This window comes from Eurosta solidaginis, chromosome 3 (assembly GCF_040869045.1).
Source record: "Eurosta solidaginis isolate ZX-2024a chromosome 3, ASM4086904v1, whole genome shotgun sequence".
Classification (NCBI taxonomy): domain Eukaryota; kingdom Metazoa; phylum Arthropoda; class Insecta; order Diptera; family Tephritidae; genus Eurosta; species Eurosta solidaginis.
The window spans coordinates 8,059,316-8,085,438 of NC_090321.1; the positions used below are offsets into that span (position 1 = coordinate 8,059,316).

At 34.5% G+C, this 26,123-nt stretch overlaps 2 protein-coding genes across 9 annotated transcripts in view; one reads left to right on the forward strand and one right to left on the reverse strand.

Moving 5' to 3' along the window:
- Window positions 1-26,123, reverse strand: part of LOC137243197 (micronuclear linker histone polyprotein) — a 553,070-nt gene that overhangs the window by 467,293 nt on the left and 59,654 nt on the right. The window lies entirely within an intron of this gene.
- Pkc53E (Protein C kinase 53E) overlaps window positions 1-26,123 on the forward strand; it is a 222,838-nt gene that overhangs the window by 155,211 nt on the left and 41,504 nt on the right. For 4 of the 7 annotated variants that reach the window (XM_067770586.1, XM_067770589.1, XM_067770590.1 and 1 more), the window contains 2 exons: window positions 1,603-1,634; window positions 5,104-5,183. In XM_067770586.1, coding sequence (XP_067626687.1) covers window positions 1,603-1,634; window positions 5,104-5,183 — 112 coding nt within the window. Of the gene's footprint in view, window positions 1-1,602; window positions 1,635-5,103; window positions 5,184-15,550; window positions 15,666-26,123 lie in introns of all 7 variants that reach the window. The other 3 variants (XM_067770585.1, XM_067770584.1, XM_067770587.1) reach the window with 1 other exon arrangement.

The following is a 26,123-nucleotide window of genomic DNA, read 5'->3' on the forward strand; positions in this document are numbered from 1 at the left end:
ATTTTGAACCCACAAAAAAAATTGTGAACATAAGTGTTTTGCGCGGATATATTTTTGGTCTCCAAACCGGTGTTGGACCCACCCAGCGTAATTTTTTTTATTCGCGGCCGAAGGCCGCCAACGCAGAAAGATGTTCTGCGCAAAAATACTATGGACACCACCCCCGTTTCGGAGGGGCCCACGGGTAATTTTTCGGTTTTTCGTTAATATCTTTTGAACGAGTTAAAATTTTCCTTCGAATTATTAATACTAATATCAAGACGCGTTGTTTGACATCTCTCTCGATATTTTTGGTAGCGTATTAGCAGTCGACCGCTCAACTAGTCTATTACTCAACAACCATTGTCTTAACTGCTGCCATAAACTTTACCTGTTACCAGAGCTCGAATCAGTCTTACTAACTTCCTGACCCATACACTATCTTGCAAACTGAGGTTTATGCAATACAGGACAGTAAAGCTTGAAAGACCAATATAACGATAGTTTTTGAGAACCAGGACTTAAAGACATACAAAACGCTAGCAGAACGTCGAATACAAACATACCCTTTTCGTAGTAAAATGTGAACGTGTACAAGGAGCATAGAATTCACGCATGAGGTATTTATTGTTTGAAGTACAAGTGAAGACTGATTGACTTGCTTGCCGGAACTCCGTAGCTGCTCACTCCCCATTTTACCCCCCATTAACGTCGAATGAAGCTTTCGAGGGCACTTGTGCATTAAAGTCTAACTTGATAAAATCCCATAAAGTGCGGAAGTGTCGCCCTTTTGAAGCATCCATATCGCATCTCAATGTCTCCCATTAATGGCTCCGGAGCATAATAATATTAAAGGGTATGAATAACCATATGAGATGACAAAGAAAAGTTTCAAAATGAAAACAAATGGAATCACTTCGTATGACCACCACTAGTCTATCTACTTACAGGAATCGATGACCTACCAGAGAAATTGTAAGGTCCTAATATGGTTGTGAGAATGAACTAGCTTTCCTCTTAAACGATAGAAGTCTGTAGTAAAATTCGACGATGGCGCATACCAATAAGCTCTCTTGGCGTCAAATATCGGAATGAGGAGGGAGAGGAGTCGATTCATCATTTTTTGTCTATGTCCTGTAGTGTAAACTAGATGGCTCAGATTTCCGGATGCGCTGTTTTTCGGCAGTCTGGCAGAAACGGCGAAGGATTATTTCTGTCCTTCTTAAGTTTATTTGGGCAAATCAGCAATTCATTGAAGACTAGTTAATAATTATCTGTTTGGATGGATATACCTGGCAATTACTCAGCGCATTCAATATGGAAAAAGGTGTGTCCAAGTGAAACTGTGGGATTTCTTTCGTTTTTTTTATTTTTATTTTAAGTTGATAAACACAAATAAATCTGAAATAAATAATGCAGCTAATTAAAAAATAAAAGATTGCGTGCATAAGCAAAAGAATATTCCTTCTGTAGCTCAAGCTCTTAGTTAGTATGCAAGATTCGTGTTATAAGTTTTCTGCTCAAAATAATTTTACCAACTTTTTAAGTAAACAATCAAGAAATTGAATATCAAACCACCTCAACTACACTTTCACTAAAAACTTATTTTTCTTCTACTTTCAGGGGTTTTGGCAAGCAGGGCTTTCAATGTCAAGGTAAGTTAAGTTCAAAACATTTATTACAAAATTTACTATCTCCACAACAATGACAGTCACAAGTGATGGCCACACAGAGGAAAGTTATAACAAGTATTGTTGTATTTAGTATGCTGCAAGCAGAATGGATTGGCATGAATGGCTATCACTTAAACTTTTACAAAACTATGAGTGACAGTCTACCGCTGCTGTGCATGTAGTTACTGTAATGTATTTACATATGTGGATGTTATCTCTGCCATAAGTGGATGTCACTACATACATTTGTAAATTTACTTATTGCTCTAACTGCAAAGATAGCACTTTGACATATATAAGTAAATATATGAGAGCTTGGATCCAAGCAAAATTAACCTAGGGTAACCCTGGAATGTGTTTGTATGACATGGGTTTCAAATGGAAGGTATTAAAGAGTATTTTAAAAGGCAGTAGGCCATAGTTCTATAGGTGGGCGCCATTTCAGGATATCGCCATAAAGGTGGACCAGGGGTGACTCTAGAATGTGTTTGTGCGATATGGGTATCAAATTAAAGGTATTAATGAGGTAAGGGAGTAGCCCTTAGTTGTATAAGTGAAAGCGTTTTCGAGATATCGACCAAAATGTGGACCAGGGTGACCCAGAACATCATCTGTCGGGTACCGCTATTTTATTTATATATGTAATACCAGGAACAGTATTCCTGCCGAGATTCCAAGGGCGTTTGATTTCGCCCTGCAGAACTTTTGTCATTTTCTTCTACTTAATATGGTAGGTGTCACACCCATTTTACAAAGTTTTTTCTAAAGTTATATTTTACGTCAATAAACCCATCCAATTACCATGTTCCATCTCTTTTTTCATATTTGGTAGAGAATTATGGCATTTTTTTCATTTTTCGTAATTTTCGATATAGAAAAAGTGGGCGTGGTCATAGTCGGATTTCGGTCATTTTTTATACCAAGATAAAGTAACCAGATAAGTACGTGCACTAAGTTTAGTAAAGATATATCGATTTTTGCTCAAGTTATCGTGTTAACGGCCGAGCGGAAGGACAGACGGACAACTGTGCATAAAAACTGGGCGCGGCTTCCACCGATTTCGCCCATTTTCACAGAAAATAATTAACGTCATAAAATCTATGACCCTACCAAATTTCAAAAGGATTGGTAAATTTTTGTTCGATTTATGGCATTAAAAGTATTCTAGACGAATTAAATGAAAAAGGGCGGAGCTAAGCCCATTTTGAAATTGTCTTTTAGTTTTGTATTTTGTTGCACCATATCATTACTGGAGTTGAATGTTGACTTAATTTACTTATATACTCTAAAGATATTCAATTTTTTGTTAAAATTTGACTTAAAAAAAAAAAATTTTTTTTTAAGTGGGCGTGTTTGTAATACGATTAGCACACATATAGTAATAGGAGTAACATTCCTGTCAAATTGCATCATGATATCTTCAACGACTGCCAAATTACAACTTGCAAAACTTTGAAATTACCTTCTTTTAAAAGTGGGCGGTGCCACGCCCATTGTCCAAAGATTTACTAATTTTCTATTCTGTGTCATAAGGTCAACCCACCTACCAAGTTTCATCGCTTTAACCGTCTTTGGTAATGAATTATCGCACTTTATCGGTTTTTCGAAATTTTCAATATCGAAAAAGTGGGCGTGGTTATGGTCCGATTTCATTCATTTTAAATAGCGATCTGGGATGGGTGCCCAGAAATTTATATACCAAATTTTATCAAGATACCTCAAAATTTACTCAAGTTATTGTGTTTAAGGACGGACGGAAAGGGCTAAATGAATTTATTTTTTCGCCCAAATCATTTTGATATATAGAAGTCTATATCTATCTCGATTAGTTTATGCCATTGCGGATTACCGTCATGAACAAAGTTAATATACTCAGGTACACATATTTCTCCCACATTGGTTAAGGACCACGTGTGAAGTGAGGAAGTTGGATCAAAAAGAGAAATAAATGCTCTTAAGAATCGACCTGAAGCAAATAAGTTTTTTTTTTAATTAATGGAGAACTGTAAAACAATATTAACAAACATGGAAGAAGAACAAAAAGGTTGTCTAAGTTCGGATGTAAACGAACATCATATACTCAGCTAGAGATCTATCGCAAAGTTCTTTTAGTTCAGTTTCTTGTCGCTAAGTATTATCGAGAGAGGGGTGTTTATTTAATGACTTTGAGTCTTTTATAAGAAGTATTCCTCTTTGTACAGGAAATAAGTGTAAAGGGTTTCTGTCACATTTAAAAATGTTTAAGTTACGGCAATCGTCAATGCATGATCAAATAAGAGATGGTACCACGCACGTTTCAAAAAATTGTTGTCATTCATTTAATTGTTATAAATACACTTTAGAAGAGAAATAGCGTATTAACAACTTTTTATAAGGTTTTGTCGGGTATGGCTCTCGAAAATAACAAAAACTCCGATTCTGGGCATTTTCAATGGAAATGTGCCACGCCTTAACCTTAAGTTATCTGCCCAATAGTTTGGAAATTAATTACTTATATACAAAGGAATAATTTGAGGGGGTGGTACCGCTTTCTTAAAAACTTTTATTTTTTTCATACAAAATATGTCCTGTCTAATGTACACATTGAAGCAAGCAGCAGCAATTATGTACAAGGCAACGAAGAATATTCCATACACATAACCAGCAGCTTGAGGCAGAGAGATTATTTCACATAAATATATGTAGCCGCCGGCTAAGGGCAGAATTTGTTACTCACACATACACACGCATATGGCTAGAAGAAAAGCATAAACTACAGATATACATGTATATAAATAACCAAGCATGAGATACAACTGTTTTAGAATGCATGTTTGTGAAACGTCTAGAGCTTAGGAGAAATATGCGAACGAGGCAAGAGAGAGCATAAAAGCAGCGCAAGCTGAGGAATAATAATCAGTTAGATTTAAACACGCTATTAGTGAAATATAATTGTACTACTCCCAGAGTAGTCTAAATAAAGAAAAGACCATTTTGCAATACTGCATATTGAAGTTATTATTCAAAAGTTCAACGATTCGAACGTTTACATAAAGTGCATAAATATCAGAAATTCACAAAATTCGTTACATGTTAGCTTAGTTTTCCTCTCAGTACTTCCAAGTTATAGCCAAGTACAATAACCACCTCCATAACTCCACGATATGTCTGGTGAATAAGAATATGTGTTTCAACTGCCATTTAAGTTTCTGAAGATAGTCGTATCTTATATGTTCTCCATAATGAGTTTTAGGCATTTCGAGGTTTTTCTTTATTTGGTACATTGGTTATCATGACATGACATGGCCCAAATTGACTTTACTTAACAAATGCCATCTGCCAAATCTTTTGTTCACATTTAAATATACAACGAAGTATGGGAAACATCAAAGTATTCTCAAGTTATAAATATTTACTATCTACAAAGTTTTTGTGTCATCTCTTATTTATGTATTTTCTCCTATCTTTCCAGTTTGTTCCTATGTCGTACACAAACGATGTCATGAGTATGTCACATTCGTTTGCCCGGGCAAGGATAAAGGAATCGATTCCGTAAGTTTATTTTATTAATAATATAAAAATATCATAAGAAAGTAGAAATAAAAAGAGGAATATATTATAATAATTTACTAGTACTAATATTAAGTATTTGATATGTAAGTACATACATTTCTACATATAAAAACACATTTGAATGTATCCTTCAAAGACATAGCCACATAAAACATAACAGAAAAATCGCATACATTTTAATAAGCTGAGTAAAATTTATGGAACAGATCGAATTCATTCATATATTTACACAAAATCAAGTGACAATGAAAAACTTTCAAAGTTGTTTAGCTTTTATTTGCTGTCTTATGTTTATATATCTATTAAAGCCATACTGCTCATTGTTGAGTTTAGAACATGAACATAAATCTTCTGAAGAAAATTTGCTTTTATTAGGGATGGCTTTTAGGGAATGAGCTTTATTCATGGGAGAAAAAAGTTTACTCTGCAATAGCCTGCTCACTGCAAACCGCAGCTAGTTTTATGTTGCAAGAGTTTTGTTCCTCTGAATTTCTGAGCTGACTTTAGTCTCCATACCAATATAGTTTTTAAGTTTATACTTGCCTCCAGTAGATTGTCTGTGAACTAAGCAATTTTCCAGTGTTTCATTGACAACAGCCAACAATGTGTGTATTGATTTTCTTGCAGTGAGTCGTCTCCTTGATTTGGCTTATTATGAAAATCTGATTTGTCGTAGATTTACCAAGTCTGGAGCCGCATTATAAGGTTAAACAATTTCGTTGACTTTGGTCTTTAGTTTGTTGCAAATTATGCTAGAAAAGCCAATAACGCGATATTTAGCAGGATAAATACATGGAAATTAGAGCGGTTTGTGGGATAGTCTTTCTCTTGGGCTGGAAATAGCCCACATTAAAGCGAATAAGAGGACGGTCGTCAGACCTTATACTGTAAAGGATTTGGTGCCGGCTCTTTACCAACTCTACGCCTCAGCAAAATTTTCAGGCGTTATTTCTATCAGCAATCATCTGAAGCTCTTCATAGTCACGCAGCTCTTACCTGTTTTTTGTTTTGTTCATTAAGGCGTATCTTTCCCATCTTGGCTACTCGATATCGTAATACATTGCATATCCCTGTGCCAGTATGCGGTTAGGTCCTATAAGCAGAGGTCTTCTTTTCAGAGGCAACACGACATTTCTTCGCTTACCAGGGATTTGTTTGGGCTCATTGGAAACGGATAATGCATGGCAACGGATAATGAGAGGCAAATATGCCCCTCTGCTCGATTTCACCGTTAGATGAAAGTTTCGTGAAATAATCAGCTCTCTGTAAAAACGTGTTTTTCGACAGCAAACTTTCTTTCTCTCCCTACGAATACTATTGCGCTGAGCGGAGGCTGTACAAATGCTTATGATTCAATTCGATGTATGGACTAGTAAAATGTACAATTCTAGGTCCCTGGTGCTTTTTCCGCCATCAGTAACAATATGCGCAATTTCGTTTCCTTAGTTTCTTTGATGAGACGAACTTTACCCATCTGGAAACTGGGGCAGCAGATGACTGCATTTCGCTCCCTCATTTAAATCTATCAAACGACTGGTAGACATTATAGTGCGGGGCTGAACTGTAGTTATGAATAAGTTTTGCTATGCCACCTCAACAAGAACTTGTTTTGTTTCAAATAACGGTGAGATGCTCCTCCGACAGCGTGTGGCGACGCAGTTGCCTTCCCACCATAAATGAAAGAATACTACTTCAATTTACGACTTACTTTTCTTCGCACTTCTATTATAGACCCACCTTATGTAGTCACCAGCTACGATTAGATTCGATCGTAACCTCTTTATTTTTTATATTTCAATGATTTTGCCTCTCATGAGCACAACGATCTTCCGTGCACTGTTACCTTATGTCATAAGGTTGCGAGCATTATTAGTAATCAGATCGTTATCAGAATATATAGTTCTTACCGGAAGGTTTGTTAATCTATTTTTGGTTGTAATTGGTTTGTAGGTTGGGCGTTCATCCGTTGAATTCTTTTTTTATTTTCAACGTTTAAAAAAAACGCCTTTGAATTATCTATCTGAAAATTTGCAAATCAAAGCAAAGCAAACGTTTTCAAGCATTTTTGAAGTTTCGAAAATTGGAGAAAATTTAATTTTTTAAACGGAAGAATAACTAAGACACTCTTCAGAAAATAAAGTGTCAAATCTATGCGAAGGTACCACATAAGATAAAAATTGAGTGGGCCATTCGAAGAACTCCAAATAAGAGGCTCAAAGATTTCGTAAAATTTTCTTGAATTTTCGAGTTTTTACGAAAATGTTTTCGATGTTTATAGATGTTCACAAGTGTTTTATTTAAAAATATCACAAATGAAAAAAAAGAAGAATTTAATTGACGAAGTTTGATCAAAATTTCCTACGCAATTTTTCTGTGCGCTGCTGTACATTCCAGCACTTGATACCAAAAAAGAAATACGTCTTACCTAAAAAAACATGATAAGCATGAAAACATCGAATAAATTATCACAAGTAGATAGCAAAATATCTTTAACGTTTTTGGAAGCTAAGAAACAAGTATACAATATCAAAATACTTGATACAGTAGCACATACAAGATACGCACAATAACAAATCCTAACAAATAAATCAGTCAGTAAGATCTAACCATAAACACACAGCCATGCACACAAATATATAATAATATAATAATAGTATAATTTTCTCCAGTATCACACACAAATATACACACCAACAAAGAATGCTTAACATTTAAAGCTGTGCACATACAAGAAAAGATAAGCGAAACGAAGAACTTCGCCAGCGCATGATTTTTTTTGTTAAAGAAAAAAGGAGAAAACGTTTGTGTTTCGTACAAATTTGGACATTAATTCTGTTTTAAATTTTTGCTGTCAATTGTGCTGAGGACGCAAACCACAAATATCACATATCTACTTAGATATGGCGAAAGCTTTGTGCGCGGTCGCTTGTAGCATACTCACAGGCGCAATGAAAAAAGTAACAAAGTAGAAGAAAGAAAGTAAGACAAAACCTTTTCTTTCAAACACAATTAAGTTATAAACCTGAAACGCTATCTCTTTATATGTGTGCGCATGTAGATATTGACAAAAGTTATATGCTGGTACATACATATGCAATAGGGCGGGTCGATGTAAAAATCGCTCATTGCTCTGTGAAAATCGTATACTAGGGATCAAAATAAGAAACTTTGCCTAAGGAACCATACCTCTAAAACGAATTCTGATGTCCCCCCCTTTGGGTCGAACTTTTGGGTAGGGGCAATTTCAATTCTACCTGCTGTGTCTTGTGGTGGCTTAAAAAAACAAGACAAGCAATTTTACGATCTGCAATTGTGTCACAGTGATACCTTCATTTTTTAAAACGGTTAAATAAAAAACCTACACAACTATGTTTACGACATGCAAATGCATCACAGTGATGCCTTGGTTTTAAAAGGGGGTTGTAAAAATGCTAATTTCTAATAATTTTTTTTAATTTCTTTTCTATTACTAAGTTAAATTCATTTTTTCATTTACATATGTTCTGACTAAATAAATTTCTAAAGAGAAAAATAAACTCCAAAAAGAAAAAACATAGGCATTTCAAAGTGGGATTTTTCAAAATTTGCCCCTACGACCCAAAGGGGGGGACATCAGAATTCGTTTTAGAGGTATGGTTCCTTCGGCAAAGTTTCTTACTTTGATCCCTAGAATATGATTTTCACAGAGCAATGGGCGATTTTTTTGCCTCCCCACAAATTGACCCGACCTAATATACATGTATACATGTGTATGGTTAAATGTATATTTTTATTGGTGGTGACAACTTTGGCAAAACCACATACACAAGCAAGTCGGTTTACTTGAGGCAGCACAGGTTTTCTACTTATACTTGTAGCTACAACTTACAAATTATTTTTAGCTTTTACTTTTTTCAGCGCTACATTTTTAGCGGTTTCTGTTTTAGCAACGCATTCGCTTGGAAAATGCGCACGTGGAGCGTAATGCTTGCGCTGGAAAAAAATGCCTAGCAATTGCATGTGACATGCACACACGTGCAGTGGCGTATAAAAACGTGTTTCATGCTGCGATGGTGCTGAAATTTTCGCAAAAAAAAAACCGGGTTTGCTTGAAGCAGTCATGCTTGTGTGCTTATCTGCATTTATGCATTAGTATAAGTAGAAGAAGAAGAAGAAGCACAAAAGCATTTTCTCTTATAAATAATTCATTTTGTGGCGCTGTAGTGCACACACTTGCGAATGACATGGAAATACCACAAACTGTCGACAAGCAGAAGCGAATTCAAATATAGGGAAGTAGAGTCAAGTGTGGCATGACATTTTATTTATTTTTTTTTTATCACTTGAAGACTCAGTATTTCTTTATTTATTTTAGTTTATTTTTTTTCTATTTATATAGAGAATTGTTCTGCTCTTTAGTTAGAACTCCCTTTTAAAACTCTTTTATTTATATATTTTTGGTTATTTAAGCGTAAAATATTTAGATGGCCGAGCTTAGCCTGACGTACCTTAACTTCATGCGTTGGAGAAGCAATACATTGCGACGCCCGACCCCTTGAACCTCCAAGAGAGTTTTGATTTCAACGTATTTTTTCCACACAAAATATTATCTAATGATTTAAGCCCTTTTTAGTGATATTACGAGACTACAAAAAATTAATGTAGTGGCAATAATATGTTATAACCCTACTTGGAGAAAATTTTATATAAATATGATTTAAACACCCAACTTTTGATAACAATCATTGTGTAGTCCAGTTCACTTAAAAAAAAAACTAAAAGATGACAACATTTTTAAAGTATTCCAGGTATGAGTAAAGAGTCATACGTGGCAACCCTATGTAACAACCCTCTCTTAAAGAAACTTTAAAAAATACTAAAATGTGGCAACCTTGTGAAAATATCTCAAGGGTGAATACAAAAACTTTAAGTGGCAACCCTATACAACAACCCGCCTAATTTATTTAAATAAAATTCTTTTCATGGAGGTCTATATTGGCATATCCCATTTAATTTTGTTTTAATTTCAAACAGATGGCAAACCTGTAAACCAGCTTTAACAGTAAAGCCTAAAAGAAAAAGCGTAAAGTGTAAGACGTTACCTGCAAGCTTTCATTAATATATGTCACGCAGTTGTTGCAGTATTAGCGGATGTATTAAGAAGTAAATATAATAAGATTAGGTGGTAACCCTATTCATCCCGATGGCAAACTATTAAGCAGTCCCACTAGAGCAAAGAGTGCCTTTACTGACATAGAAGGAGCCTTCAAAAAGCCATACTAGCAGCAATTTAAAGGGTCCTGTCAACATTGAAAGTTGGATTGACTCTGGTAGAATTCACCTGCAGATATTTGAGTGGCAGAACTGTATCAACTATGAGTGGGCAGTGACGATGGCTCAGAGAAAGATGAGAAGGGTAACGACATAGAGGGTTTTCTTTCTTCCGTGCTTTAGATTGTGGTAGTAAACGCCGTGTTTCAGACCTTGAGCGTAGGGGTTGAAAAGAGTTTATGCTGATATTCTGGCATTTCTTGGCCGGGGTAAATTTCTGAACAGATACGCGTCGTATGAAAATTATCTGCGTATCGTAACAAAGTGATCCAAGTGTCCTCCTGATTAACTTCCAACCAATTAACTGTACAATATGGTGGTCCAGTATATACTTTTCTATGATGTTCTTGTCTTATGGAGAGCAGTAGATGCTTCTTCTATATTCAAAAGCGTGAATTAAGTGTAGAAATTGGCGATGGTTTGATTAACGAGGTCCCTTCATACAACGCCCACACCGGCTCAAAACACAATTTTGAATCTGTACCTGCTTGAGAACGTAGACAAAATGGCTCGGATGGCAATACGGCTTGGTGATGACGAATAGAAACTAGTTTATAACGGAGACTCTAGTATTCTGACTGATTTCTACTTTATCCCTGGCAGTACAGGCATCAGTGCGCCGACTGTCGCTCCCTTTACAGCTTTCAACACTCATATTAACTCAAAACTTTAATTGATTGGGAAACTATTATTAGATGAGAGTTTGCTGAACCTGTTCACGTAAGGATTCAAGCTGAACTCGAAAGAAGAATTGAAAATGGGTTCGCTGCTATGGGCTTGGTGTAAGATGAATGTTTGCACTGCCCGGCGATTTCAGCGGCTTCCAAGCTGAAGTCGCCAATATGATAGATGTGGTTGATCAGATGCTATCCGCCAGCTGTTACTTTAGGGAATTTACCAAGTACACAGCGACCTAGCTATGCCACCTCGAGCTCGTGAGCTTTCAGCGATTGCTGTACCCAGGCGGGGACTGGCGAGCTGAGCATGTCTTTGGAATTTCGCTGGTCACATGTCGCCAACTTATGGGCAGGTGGTCCTCTAGCCAGCTAATCTAACGCTGAGCTGCCTTATGAGAATGATTGTGTCAATATAAGCATTGTCTTTATTAATGAGCGGATATTAATGTGAAAGCAAAGCCGGTGCTATGTATTATTTTTACATTTTTGTTTTATAATTATTTTGCACGTGCTGACACAATAATTTTAACTTTTCTCACCTTTTCCCTATCTCTTATTTGCCTTGTCAAAAGTATTTCATATGAAGAAAACTTTTCAACATACTTGGCATGCAATATTGCTGAAATACTTATTTACATAAGCTGCCACTTATGTGTAAGGGTGCTCTCATATCTTACACACATTCAATTATGTGGGTATAAAAACGAGTGTGATGGTTCCTTGTCTCCTCGGTCCTTCTGATTTATGAAGCAAAACTTTGAAATTCATAAAATTTTACAACATCCAAATACGCGTGAAATATTAAAGAAAGTTTTGCGGATGACAGTATTTCTTTTACGTAATTTGAATAAAGTAAATAACATTCATAAATATTAAAAATTATGCTGAAGGATTGAGGCTGCATAAAAATATGCTCAAACAAGTAAGGAAGGCTAAGTTCGGGTGGGTGTATTCGAACATTACATACTTAGCTGCCAAATTACAGCTTGCAAAACTTTTAAATTACCTTCTTTTTAAAGTGCGCGGTGCCACGCCCAATGTCCAAAATTTTACTACTTTTATATTCTGCGTCATAAGTTCAACTCACCTACCAAGTTTCATCGCTTTATCCGTTTTTGGTAATGAATTATCGCACTCCTTCGGTTTTTCGAAATTTTCGATATCGAAAAAGTGGGCGTGGTTATAGTCCGAATCCGTTCATTTTAAATAGCTGAGATGAGTGCCAGGAACTTACATACCAAATTTCATCAAGATACCTCAAAATTTACCCAAGTTATCGTGCTTACGGACAGACGGACGGACGAACCGACATAGCTAAATGAATTTCTTTTTTCGCCCAGATCATTTTGATATATAGAAGTCTATATCTATCTCGATTACTTTATGTTGTTACGGGGTACCGTTATGCGAACAAAATTAATACACTCTGTGAGCTCTGCTCAGCTGAGTATAAAATTTTACCGGAGACGGAACAGTCATTTGGTTTCTGGCCAGTAGTAATGTTACTTCCACTTTCTTGTGAAGAGTAAAATTTCGTATTTTTCGGTTTTAAGTCCATTTTGGTCCCGAATTTCTAACTCAAATCCATATTGTTGATAAAAATGAATTTATTAGATAACAAAGAGATCATGTACGCAATCATTTGATTGCTCTCCACCACAATGAAGCCCATATTTGCATAAGTTATTGAAAATTATAAAAAATAAATGTCAAAGTCACAAAGTCATTTAATAGGTTCTTTAAGTAGAAAGGAAGTATGTGAAAATGGGAGTGGAAGTGAGAGTGAGAGTTAGACTGATAGTGCGGGTTAAAGTGAGAAATAATCAGAGGGAATGTGGAATTGAGAGCGAGAGTGGGAGTGGGAAAGATAGTGGGAGTAAGAGAGTTACATCATTCCTACTATAAGAGAAGAATATGAATAGGAAGGAAAAACAGAAAGTTAACAATAGGAAGGGAAATGAAGTAATAAGGATGGAAACAAGAACCATTTTACAAATGTCTCTTAGATAAATTTCATGCAGGAAAACGTTTGCCGATTTCGCCACTTGCATAGAAAAATAAAAAGTAACTTTTCGGTATGCAAAGTAAATTTCGTGGTTGTTATTTGAACTTTTGTTTGAACTTAATTGATAAAAAAAATGCGCTGGTGAAGTTTTGCAATTATTGCAATTTAAAAAAATACTATGTATTGAATATATTTTCTTTTTGTTTGCTTTTTCTTTTTTTTTTTAAGTTATACTAGCATAGTCTTAGATATTACCGCAAATATCAAATATCTAAGTAATTAAGTATTTACCATGCAAGGGAAACTTACTATAAACAAATGTTTTTTATATATTTTAAACATTACATAAAGTTTGCCATAAAAATAACAACAACATTAAATCACACGTTATTTCCTATTTTTCCTCTTTTGTGTACGTCTGCCTTTTGTGCATACCAACACAACATTAAAAACGTCAAAAACTGCAAATTTTTGTATGCCACACATAACGTGCAACATATAACGGTGTCTTGTGTCTCTTTTTGTGCATCCAATAACTTTAACCATCACATCAAATTTAAAACGAATTGAAAAACAAAAAATTGCTAAAAATTTGGGATATTGAAATATTGGAAAATATTTATTTTGTTTATCAACTCGATTGACACATTAATATGTGAGCCAACAAAAATATATAAATTAAACATATAAATAATAAAATAGAAATCCATTTATGCTTATTAAAAAAAATTTGGTTTTTATTATGCAATACAACTATGAAATCTTAAAATTGTAAAAAAAACTGTCATATCTGAAATGCTTGCAATATTAATATTCGCATATTGAAATGCAACCAATGTCGAATAAATCGTTACGCAATCGCAAACAATGCAATTGACATAAAAACTTGAAAATAATAACTATAATCTTTTATAACAACAATGCACTGTAAAACAAAAACGAAATGGCAAAAAATGTGATGGAATTAATTGGCGTGAATTCGTGGGTTACGCAATTGACTGTAAATAATATCAATCAAAAAATGTGGAATTAAAAAAAAATTATTAAAAATAAAAACGTGTTCAACAAAATTTTCCAATAAAAATTACAACAAAACAAATTTACGCATAAAAATTAATGAATTTTGTGCAATGATTAACCGTAACTTGACAAATGGAATAATAAATTTGTTGGAAATGTCCTTTTTCTAAATTTTTTTTTTACTATTAACAAAAAACAATAAAAACATTTTATTTCAAAAATAAAACAATATAAATTTTTAAACAAAAACTAAAACATAAAACGATAAAAAACTAATTTTATGAACTTGAAAACCAAACATTGGAAAAAAAATATTCATATAAAAGTATGTGAATTAAATTTAAAAATACCTTTTTAAATAAAAAAAAATATCATATTGAAAAAATATTTTATTTAGAAACAAATGCCAAAATTTTTCAAAAAAATTTCCCAAATTTTCTTTAAAAATATCACGAAAACTTTAACCGATATAAATATTCACGGTCCTTCATTCATTTTATAATTATAAATATAAAATAATAAAAAAAAAGGGGGATTTAAAAACCTCAAAAATTTCCATAAAAAATTTCACAAATTGATATTTCAGAATTAAATTTAAAATACACAAATTCTTAAATTACTATAAATAAAATATCTTATATCTTAATATCATAAAACAATAATATGGAACGTTAAAAACTGTTTACCAAAAACTTTAATTACGAAAAAAAATTAAATTTTTTTTTACTTTTAATCAAAAATATAAAACACTGTCAATTACACAAACTTTTTAAATTTTTCTGATTTACTTTTTTATTATGTGCAATTACATTTTAATACTAAATAAACACCATCAAAATTAAAAAATTATTGTGAATAAAAAAATTAATATTAAAACAAAAAAATTTTTAAATCAAAAAATTCAACAAATGTTGGTTTAAAAAATTCCTAAAATTTTTTTATTAAAATTATAAAACAATATAAACTTTTAAAATGTTTACGGACCGCTTTATTTTTTTAATCAAATGCAAATTTAAAACGCAAACATTTTTGAATTATTATGAATGAAAAATTTTCAAATTCAAAACAATAATATTAAAATCAATAAAGATTTAATGGCGAAACAAAATTTTCCATTTACAAAAAACAAATATCATGAAAATATGAAATAAATACATTTTCTGTGACCTATTATTTTCGTAATTTTTTTTTTTTTTTTTTTTTTGGCAAAACAAAATACAAATTATTTACACAAAAAAAATCTTAAATTATTTATAATACTAAAAAATATTTCATTTAACTTCGAAAATTCAAAAAATTTTGTATTGCAAAATATTTTGATTTACACATCCTAGGATTCACCACAAACAGTGCATCATTTCGAACCATTCACATTTGGTGGGCCAACATTTTGCGACCACTGTGGCTCATTGCTCTACGGCATCTATCATCAGGGTCTCAAATGTTCAGGTAAAAGCAATGCCTGTGGGTGTATGCGTGGTGTGAATACGCGTAGGCTAATTTATGAGAGCGCGCCAAGGGAAAGATAAAAAAATTCGAAATTGATATTTGCTTTTATTTTAATTGTTTTTTAAAATGTATGTTTCTTGCTGTATGACTGTAATTAAAAAAATATAAAAGGCGTTTTTGAGATGTATATGTAAACTCACAGTACTTTTTGTTGAACAGTAGAGCGTTACTCGCCATCATTGGTATTTGGAAATAAGTGCGTATTGTTTTGACACAAAAAATATTTTGAAAATATAAATAGTTTGAATTTTTTATGGTACACAAAAAAGCTACATTTTATTAGAATTTAATTAAAAGTCTTCATGTAGGAGGTATAAATAACCATATTTGAATACCTATTCTTATGGCTGTACAATAAAGCGTTACTCATACGACGTGGTGCCCTCGTCAGGCATTCATTTCTAATTTGTCATCTCACAAATTGTGTCTTAAGCAAAGTTGTTAAAAAACGTTAACTAATGGATATATTAGTAGAATTTGGAAAATATTCTTTTGTTTAATGAACTTTTCCACCACCGCAACACCCCCCTCCCCTCAAATGCATAAGGCTTTCTCTTCTTTTCCCGCGTGAGTCAAAAAATTTCTTAATTAGGTATCGCAATTAATCAGTGTACTGTCAAGTGTAAAAAGTGCATCTACTTTTAACACGAACGCATAAAAAACAATTAATCATTATTTGCGATGAAAAGAAAATTACGAGGATTGAAATTTTGTTGGGGAAGTACATACTCAACTGAAAGAAATCAAGTAAGAGCGGAAAGTTTAAAAGTGTTTTAATATAACTTAACTATAAAAATGTGTAACCACTTAAGCTTTAAAGTAAATACAGTATGCATATATATTTTCTTCTGCGAATGTATTTGGTATTGCAAGTACAATATATATTTGCCACTTTGTGAACATTTTTTGCATATTCCCATCATTTATGTAGCAGCAAAAGCGAATATTAAATTAAAATTCCAAATATAGTTATACCTCTTCACACACGTACATACATACATATGTACTATGTACGTCTGTTTGTATAAAAAAAAGATATTAAATTGGCATTGGCTGCTAGATGTGCAAACCCTGAGCAAAAGGGTTACTTTAACACAGCAAAAAACTGTATTTGTCCGCCTTGAAGGCAAAATAAATTTTTACTGGCGTTGAATTTCTGTATTGCCTTAAGCCCGCGATTAACTTTCATAAATACCTCAGTGTGTAGTAATGCATTGTAAAAGTGTTATGCAAAAAGTTAATATTCAATTAGTAAATAAAAATCACAATATGAGATAAACGCAATGGAAACAGTGAATGTTGCCAAGACCGATAACATATTCATAGTGCACAGTAGCGGGCCAGAAATTTTGTTTGTTGCGTAAAGATGTTGTTGTAGTGTCGTTGTACCGATAAGGACACTGCCCGAAGGAGTACAGCATAATTATAAACAATTTGTTTTTGTTACTATGGGTATTTATTTATTCATAATATATTGGAAGACGGAATGTGTGGTCTCGTGCCCGAGCTTGGAAAAAGATCTTGGGGCTACAATTGAGCCCGAGGGTTGGTGCTAAGGTACAGAAATGCCAGAACTACTATACAAATATTCCAAATTAATGGAAGGGGTCAGGTCTGCTGTTCACTGTGTCGATCCAGAAATAAGTAGATACTAAAGGCTGCCAGATTACTGCAGCGTTGTTCAGGTCGAAATTAATGCCGAAAAGAAAGTAGCAGACATTTTTGAGGAGCCGTGCTTGAGCTTCAGTTGTTGTTGTTGTTGTTGTTGCGATAAGGACACTCCCCGAAGGCCCTGGGGAGTGTTATCGATGTTGATGCTCCTTTGGCGAATGCAGATCCGGTAAGATCCTTTACCAAGCCCGACCATCTAGAGAACGATTTGTTATGATCACATGCGACCTTCTAGCCCATAACGTCCTCCCACCCCCTAGATCCATGCGGAGTTCGGGGTCGCCAGAGCCTCGGCTCTTAGTGAAACAGGATTCGCCACGGATAGGTGAGGCTGAAAATTGGTTTAAGAATATATATATTGCGCTGGCAACCCCTTGAAAGAGTTGCGCTTCACAACCCCTTGAATCTATTTGGTGTTTTAGTCGCCTCTTACGATAGGCATACCTACCGCAGGTATATTCCAACCCCCTATCCCGCAGAGTATGCGTAAACATCTTTGCTCACGGTATGGGGGATTCAGAATGTTAGCTTAGGCGTAGTCTTAGGAAGCGATATGCCATACGGGGGAACAGTGTATGTGGTAGAGATGATATAAGCAGAATCAGACGGGCAATAAAAGCTAGAAAAAGATTGGTTTGTTATAAATGTATTGAGTTATCGAATTATTATCGATAAGTTTACGAAAATTTGATGTGTAATCAACACGCTTCAGGTTTATTATCGAAATGCTATCGATATATATGTTCACGAAAATTATTAATAATTTATCAAAAACTTATCCATAAATGATTAACAAGCTATCGATTTGCTTTCGTTAGGTTGTGCCCGAAGTTTTAGCTATTAGTTATAGAAAAGTTACTGGTTCTTTTTTTTTTTGGAAAAGTTGGCTAGTAATCAGCAAGTGATTGATTTGTTGTCGGAATGCTTCCAACCAATTTTTAACCGAAAAGTTAACGATCGAAAATCTATCGCTATCTCATCAGAAATTTACTGTTTTGCTATCGAAATATTATTGACTTCGTAAAGGGGATGCTGTCGATTTGTTTACGACGTCTGATTCTTTTGTTATGAAACCGATACCGATAAAACTGCGCTACACAATCGATGACACAAATGTAACCTATCTTATAAGAAGCCAATAAGAAACCAACAAGAGTCCGATGACACAGCAGAAACAGGACAAAAACAAACCGATATCTCGACGATAGTAATTCGCTATTGATTCTGATCGGTAAGAAGTTCTTCCCAAACAGCTCGACGTTTGGGTTTCTGATATAGTTGCTTCTTTTGGGGTGTAGCTTCAACCCCTGGGCGAGCTCTAGTTAATTTCAAACAAAGTAAAGAACCCACCTTCACGATTACTTGGCAGACACGGATTTTTTTTTTTTCTAAGAAAAAAAAAACTATGTTAGGTTTATTTCGAAATGCCGGTGCGAATGATTTGTCGGTTCTATAATTAGGGCAAATATTCAAATATGAAATCAGCTGTTTTCCTTATACCGTCTCTACCCGGGACTGTACCAAAAACCATATAATTTAACAGTCCGCGGGACTAATAAATTTGTTTGTGGCTTCAATTTCGAAATTGGATACCTTTCTATCGGGAGTGCCACGAAATCCCCAAAAAAAAAATACCCAAACACAAGATCCCCAAAGAAAAAAAAATACCTAAACACATAATCTCCAAATTCAAAATCCCCAAAATCAAAATCCCAGTGCTATGATAAACATCATGACCGTGTAAAAAATAGAAATATCTCTTTCCTCTTTCATTCATATTTATGTATGTATAACTATATATTCACGTTTTGGCCATATATATTTTTACTTATCCATATATAGGACTGCTAGCCGCTCTAAGTCGAACAAGCTAACAGAAGCGTGTACTACGCAGAAAGACATAACCGTGGCGGTAGCAGAAAGTTGGTATGAATTATTAGCCTTTTTTGGTCGCGGCGATTTTAAACCTAATTTGAATTTATTTCACACATAAAATGGGGATTTTGTGTTGGGGATTATGAGTTTGGGGATTTTGATTTTGGGGATTTTGATTTGGGGATTTTGTTTTGGGGATTTTGGTTTTGGGAATAACGTGGTAGACCCCTTTCTATCATCATTGAGAAGAGATTGGCCAGCGGCGTTAATCTTATTTTACTAAAAGTGCGACATTGACTTATCCCTGTATTGCTGAATACATTTTCCAGTGCATGTGCAGCTGCAACAGTTATCTTAAAACCAATATCAATTCTACCAGCCTTTCCACAATCCGAGATGACCTCACATAAACTGAGGGAGTCCATAGTGTGCCGCAACTACTTAATTCAAAGTAAACCCTTTCAGCCACCTCATATGCGGAAATTTTAAACTTTCCAGTAGTACTGGGTTCATACCATAAAAAGATCTGCGGCATTCAGTAATCAACAAAAATGTAAGCCCTCCACCAGTGCTGATAAAAAGACTGTCCGTTGGTATCATTATTTTTATATGTTATATTTCCAGCTCATAAATTTTGGTACTCTTACACAAATGTGCATAAATAATTAAAAAAGATTTTATATTTAGTCCCAAGGCAATAAAAAAGGAGGGATAAAACGCAACGCTCCGGTACAAAAATAAAAAAAAAATATATATATATATTGTAATATTGCTTTTAGTAAAAAAAAGTAATCTATGTACACTAGGCCGGGTCGATTTGTGGGGAGGCAAAAAAATCGCCCATTGCTCTGTGAAAATCATATTCTAGGGATCAAAATAAGAAACTTTGCCGAAGGAACCATACCTCTAAAATGAATTCTGATGTCCCCCCCCTGTCTGATGATCCCTAGAATACGATTTTCACAGAGCAATGAGCGATTTTTAAATCGACCCGCCCTAATGTACACGTGTCAGCATATTTTGGTTCGTTTAAGAATTTTAATGCACGAGTAAGTTAAGTGGCCAATCGACGTACAGATAACCACAGCGCATGAAGGTGCAAAAATATTAACACGCATACTCGTACATCACGTATATATTATTTGTATTTTTATAGAAATATTGGTATAAGTTTGTATATATTTACATAAATATAATATGAAAAAGGCACGCGTTTCACAGGCGCACATTAATAAATTTCCTTAGATGTCTGCTTCACTTGGCTTGCTTTAGTGCATACACAACTTTGCATACATCTACTATATAAACATACATATTAGTGTTTTTTGTGTGCGTGCGAGTTCATTGCTTTATTTCATTTTCCCTTTCCTACTAACACTCGCTTCGAGTAACGCAAAGAAAAATTTGTGTACAAATATTCCTTTTTTCAATTTTTGTTGACTCACTGAGGCAACCTTTTTTTTCAATCAGCTTGCGTGCTTTCGCCTAATTTGACGTTGTTTTATTGACTTTAACTTTTGGCAACGCTGTTGAATATTTATGATTTCATCACATATTTTTGTGTTAACATATCCCTTGGCAGGTGTCTTGAGGGCGCTAAAATGAGTGAACGGTTTTGCGCTTTTTTTTTTTGACAAATTGATAAATTGTTCTCAGTCACCTTAAAATTACACCTCACCGCATTTGGAAGATTGGAAATTATTAAAAAAAAAGACGTGAGTATGAAGTACTCGTAAAGTTCGATGTGTAAACGTACTGGTCTACCACTAGAAATTTACTGTTTTTGAACTAACTAGAGCTCACCTAGGGGTTGAAGTTAAATCAAAACAGAGCCAACTTTACTAGAAATAACAAATTTGTGGCTATTAAGAAGAGCTTCGTCGTTTTTTAAGCGTTAACAACGGGTACGGATAAGTTATTAATTTTCCATGAAAAACTGCCGAGCTAGCGGCTCTTTCTTCGTTTCTTAACGGTTTGTTATTTATGGGTTGCTCATGTGTCATGCATTTAATATTAATGTTTTATCGGTGTCCGTTTTATAACAACCAATGAGTCATCAATAACAAATCGACAATATGCCGTTAAGAAATTCGTAAAACTCTGATATCAAATCGATGATTTGTCGATAACAAATCGATACAATTTTGATGACAACCCGATAACTTTTCGATAACAAAACGTTAACAAATCGATAACGAATCTATACGAATTTGACAACATATCGACACATTTTCGATAAAAAAAATGTTAAATGTTCGATGGCAAATCGATAACAAATGTATAATATTTTGATAACATATAAATAACTTTTCGATGAATACCTGACAACTTTTCAATTGTAAATCGATAATTTTTCGACAGCAAATTAATGTCTCATCGATAAAAAATGCATAACTCATCGATAACCTTCTTTTCCTTTCCTGTCATTTTCTTCGTCACAATTAAAAGCCGCGGACGGTGGTGCAATACCAAGTGGGTCGAGGTTAATATTGCCGAGCATTCCTCCAAGTATATTTCTATTATGATTTGTTTATTTTATTACAATCCCGCCTACTCTGGGTGCCCCCCCCCCCACAATTTCAGAAAACAAAAATTCAGAAACACATTTTTTCAGAAAGACAAAATTCAGAGGTCATATATGAGAAGTGAAATCACAGAAGTCAAATTTCATAAGTCAAAATTCCGAAAGTAATCAGACGGCAATTTTAATTTTACGCAAATTTTATGGTTAAATTTTATGGAAATTTAACATTCTGAAAAACGGTTTCGGACTAATATTTTAAGGAAAACTGTTTTTCTGAATTTATAAGGCGAACCGCTTCTCTGCATGGTACGTCCGTCATCGCTTTTTACTGCTTCATTAAAGCTTTCTGCATTTTCGTGAAAATGTTTAGTTTGCTGTTCTTTATTAAGTGATAATCATTCGCGCACTTTCAAACTTTTGTTTTCATGTGATAACATACAAAACGTGCTTAAATGTGTATACAGCTGCGAGTAAAAAATTAGCAGCAAAAACTATTTGCAAATTTTACAATTTTCAATTGTGTTTTCGCTAATTAAAAAAAAAATTAAGAAACTGTGAAATCAAAACAATATAAACCAATTTCAAAAATGTTTTCAAAAAAACTCGAACACACGCAAAATTTTTAAATATTATATAAAAATTTCAAAATTTATTTTAAGAACTCCAGAAAGGGTTTTTAGTATGCAGATATCTAGTCCATTTAATTCTAGTCTCCCAAGTTACAACTCGGAAGCTTCTCAAAATTCGTAAAGATTTTTTTGCAATTTTCATAGTGAAAGGTGTTTTAAATTATCTTTCATAAAAATTATTTACTTTTGCACAAATTTCATCTTTCATAATAAAAAAAAAGTTAATAGAGCTTCTGTATGAACGCTTCTATTGAATTTCCTTTTAAAAATGTTTATGAATCTTTGCGTTTTTTTATTGATAACGGGAGTTCCATGAAAAAATCGTAAACACTATTCTTAAAAAATCTTCTGAAATTGCAATGCTAATTTCGAGAGGCGTTTAACTTGTTCTTTTGTGAACTTAAATTAACTGCACTACAAATATACACGCTCAAAAAGTTTAATATAAATTCTTTATAAAATTTTTTTATTTCGAATTTTTACGAAATGGTCTTCAAAATTGCTCACAAAGCTTTCGTTTCACAATTCCTTCAGGCTTCTAATTAAATGACTTTTGGCAATCATTTTACCGCAGGATATTTTCAGCAATTTTTTTGTTTTGTTGTCCTGAATGTTTAGTAAAACAGAAAAAAAAAGTTTACGAAAAATGAGTTTTTTGAACTGCATACTTGAACATTTCCTAACGTTTTAAAAACAAATGTTCATCACGTTTTTTTCGCTACGCAACTCATTAAAGCTTTGTGAAAATAAAAAATATTTATAGTAGAATTCACCAAAACATCGTGCCTGCTACTTTTTTACGCGCTAGTGTGCCCAATCAAGTGGTGGGTAATATGAGCATGTCATCTAATAGCACATGGCGTATGAGTAACTACTTAATAGGACATCGTCGTTTAACTCTCTAAATAGAAGGGCATTAAATATTTCTTTCGTTTTATACCCAATGGCTTACTTACTTACTTACTTAATTGGCGCTTAACCGTCTAAACGGTTATGGCCGTCCAACAAGGCGCGCCAGTCGCTCCTTCGCTCCGCCAACCGGCGCCAATTGGTCACACCAAGGGAGTTTAAATCGTTCTCCACCTGTTCCTTCCAACGGAGTGGGGGCCGCCCTCTACCTCTGCTTCCGTAGGCGGGTTCCGATAGAAACACTTTCTTGGCCGGAGCATCATCTTTCATTCGCATAACATGGCCTAGCCAGCGCAGCCGCTGCGCCTTAATTCGCTGGACTATGTTGATGTCTGCGTATAGCTCGTACAGCTCATCATTAAATCTTCTTCGGTACTCGCCATCGCCAACGCGTAGAGGTCCATAAATCTTTCGAAGAACCCTTCTCTCGAACACTCCCAAAGCCGCTTCATCTGCTGTTGTCATGGTCCATGCTTCTGCCCCATATAGCAGGACGGGTACGATAAGTGACTTGTAGAGTATGATTTTCGTTCGCCGAGAGAGGACTTTACTTTTCAATTGCCTACCTAGTCCAAAGTAGCATTTATTGGCAAGATTGATTCTTCGCTGGATTTCAGTGCTGATGTTGTTGCTAATGTTGATGCTGGTTCCCAAATAAACGAAGTCTTTTACTATTTCGAAATTATGGCTGCCAACAGTAGCGTGGTTGCCAAGGCGCATATGCGCTGACTCTTTGCTCGATGACAGCAGGTACTTCGTTTTGTCCTCATTCACCATCAAACCCATCTTTACCGCTTCTTTTTCCAGCTTGGAGTAAGCAGAACTAACAGCGCGGGTGTTTAGGCCGATGATATCAATGTCATCAATGGCTTAGTGATTGAAAACTCGTTATTATTTGAACTTTTTTTTCAAAATAAATACATACATATAATTAGGCATAAAAGTATGTGCAGACTATCTTTTATGTATTTCAGTGAAATTTTTGGAATTTGCAGAGATTTGCTTAATTTTTAGAAAGTGGCCATTCGTCGGAGTTATTTTTGGTGGATTATCTTTTAGAATTAAGAATATATTAAAAAAAATGGCAACTTTTTTTGCTGAATTTTTCCAAAGAATAGTGACAGTCAAATTCGGATTCTCTTAAAATTGTGTACTCTTTTACATATTGGTTATAAAAATTAAATGTCCACTTAAACAAAGATATCTTATTGAAACTGATTATTCATTCAGCCGTTTGGTATAGCGTGCTTCCTGGCATATAAGCATGTCAAACATAATCGAGACAAATTAAGTGGGCTATAATTTGTGTTGCGTGAGTTGCAAAAGTAATTCGAAAATGCTTGTCAAGTGAGGGAATGAAACTGGCAGGAGGAATATTGCCGATGTTTAACTATATGTTAGCACATGTTTTCGTGTTCACCCCCAGGCCGAATTTTATCAGTTTCTCATCCTATGAAAGCAAGTAAAGATGTCTTTCTAATCTTGAGAAAGCTAAGTTAATTTTCGGGACAAAATTTTATTGTTTATTGTTCTGAGACTATGCCTGAGGAAATAACCTGTTACCAGTCTGAGGTTTGAGTGCCCACAAGGACTCTTTTCAATTAAGGAGGCATAAACGCTAGACTAGCTGTCCTTAAAGTGTGATGTCTTGACAGAGATATTATTACGGTCTTCTTCAGTCGTCTTTCTTTCTTAGCCGTGGCAGCGCACTGCCCTCAAGTAAACCAATGAAGTCAAGCTAATCCTTTTCATGTCTCCAGAAGGCGTAGGACCGCATAGCGTCGCCCGAGAGAAAGACGATTAAATCGCCACTGCTTCGAATATGCATTCCTTTGTGCTCCCTTGCAAGATGCATCAACCGTGTCATTATCGATCTGCACATTATTGGAAATAAACTCCATGTGAAATGTTTTTACCCAAAAACAGTGTGTTTACTACGTTTTTTACCGAGAAAACGGAGGCAATAACCGATTCTTTGTCGTTTTCCAGTTCGGAAGGACAGGGTTGACAAAAAGTATTCTCAATTATCCTACATATGTATAAATATTGTTAGTTTAGTTACCAACGCTATACTCCGAACTAACGTGAAGGTGCGGCGCCCTTTTTTCGATTCTTCCCACCGCTTTTGCCACTTAACTATTGTTATTGGCCTTGTGATTTTCTTAGCGTCTTAAGATTTTCGCTCGATGCCAGTGGCATAAAGATCGGCCACTTCACTTGACAACACATCTACTGGGATTTTTCGAGATCAAACAAAGTTATTGTCGGCGAACATTATCCGGTCCGATAAATTTTGGTATTCGTAAGTGAGGCTGCAGTTAAGGTATGTGACCCACTGGTACGTTGGGCAATAGCTGAGAAGTACCGTCGTTTGGGGCGCCGATGTTCGCCTTATTGTATGTATGTATGTATTTATTTGAAAATTTGTTCCTAGCACAACAATTTTGACAAATTATTTAACAGTGCTAGTCATGAATAGCATGAGCTATAAAAATTGAACATTTATAATAATAATAAATTAGATTAATCAAATTAAATTAAATATAACGGACAATAGTGAAATATTTATGTATGTAAATGTAAATCTTAAAACTAAAGAAGAGTAGTTAATAAATATTAAAAGACAGCAGTAGTGATGATAACCTTTGGCTGGTTATAGATTGAATAGTATTTAAAAAATAAAGAAAGAAGACACAGTATAAGGGATCCACTAACTTGAGAAACTTTCTTTGCTACCGCCCTTAAGTGCACCTCAAATGATAGTGTTGAGTCAACGTTTGCTGTTAAATA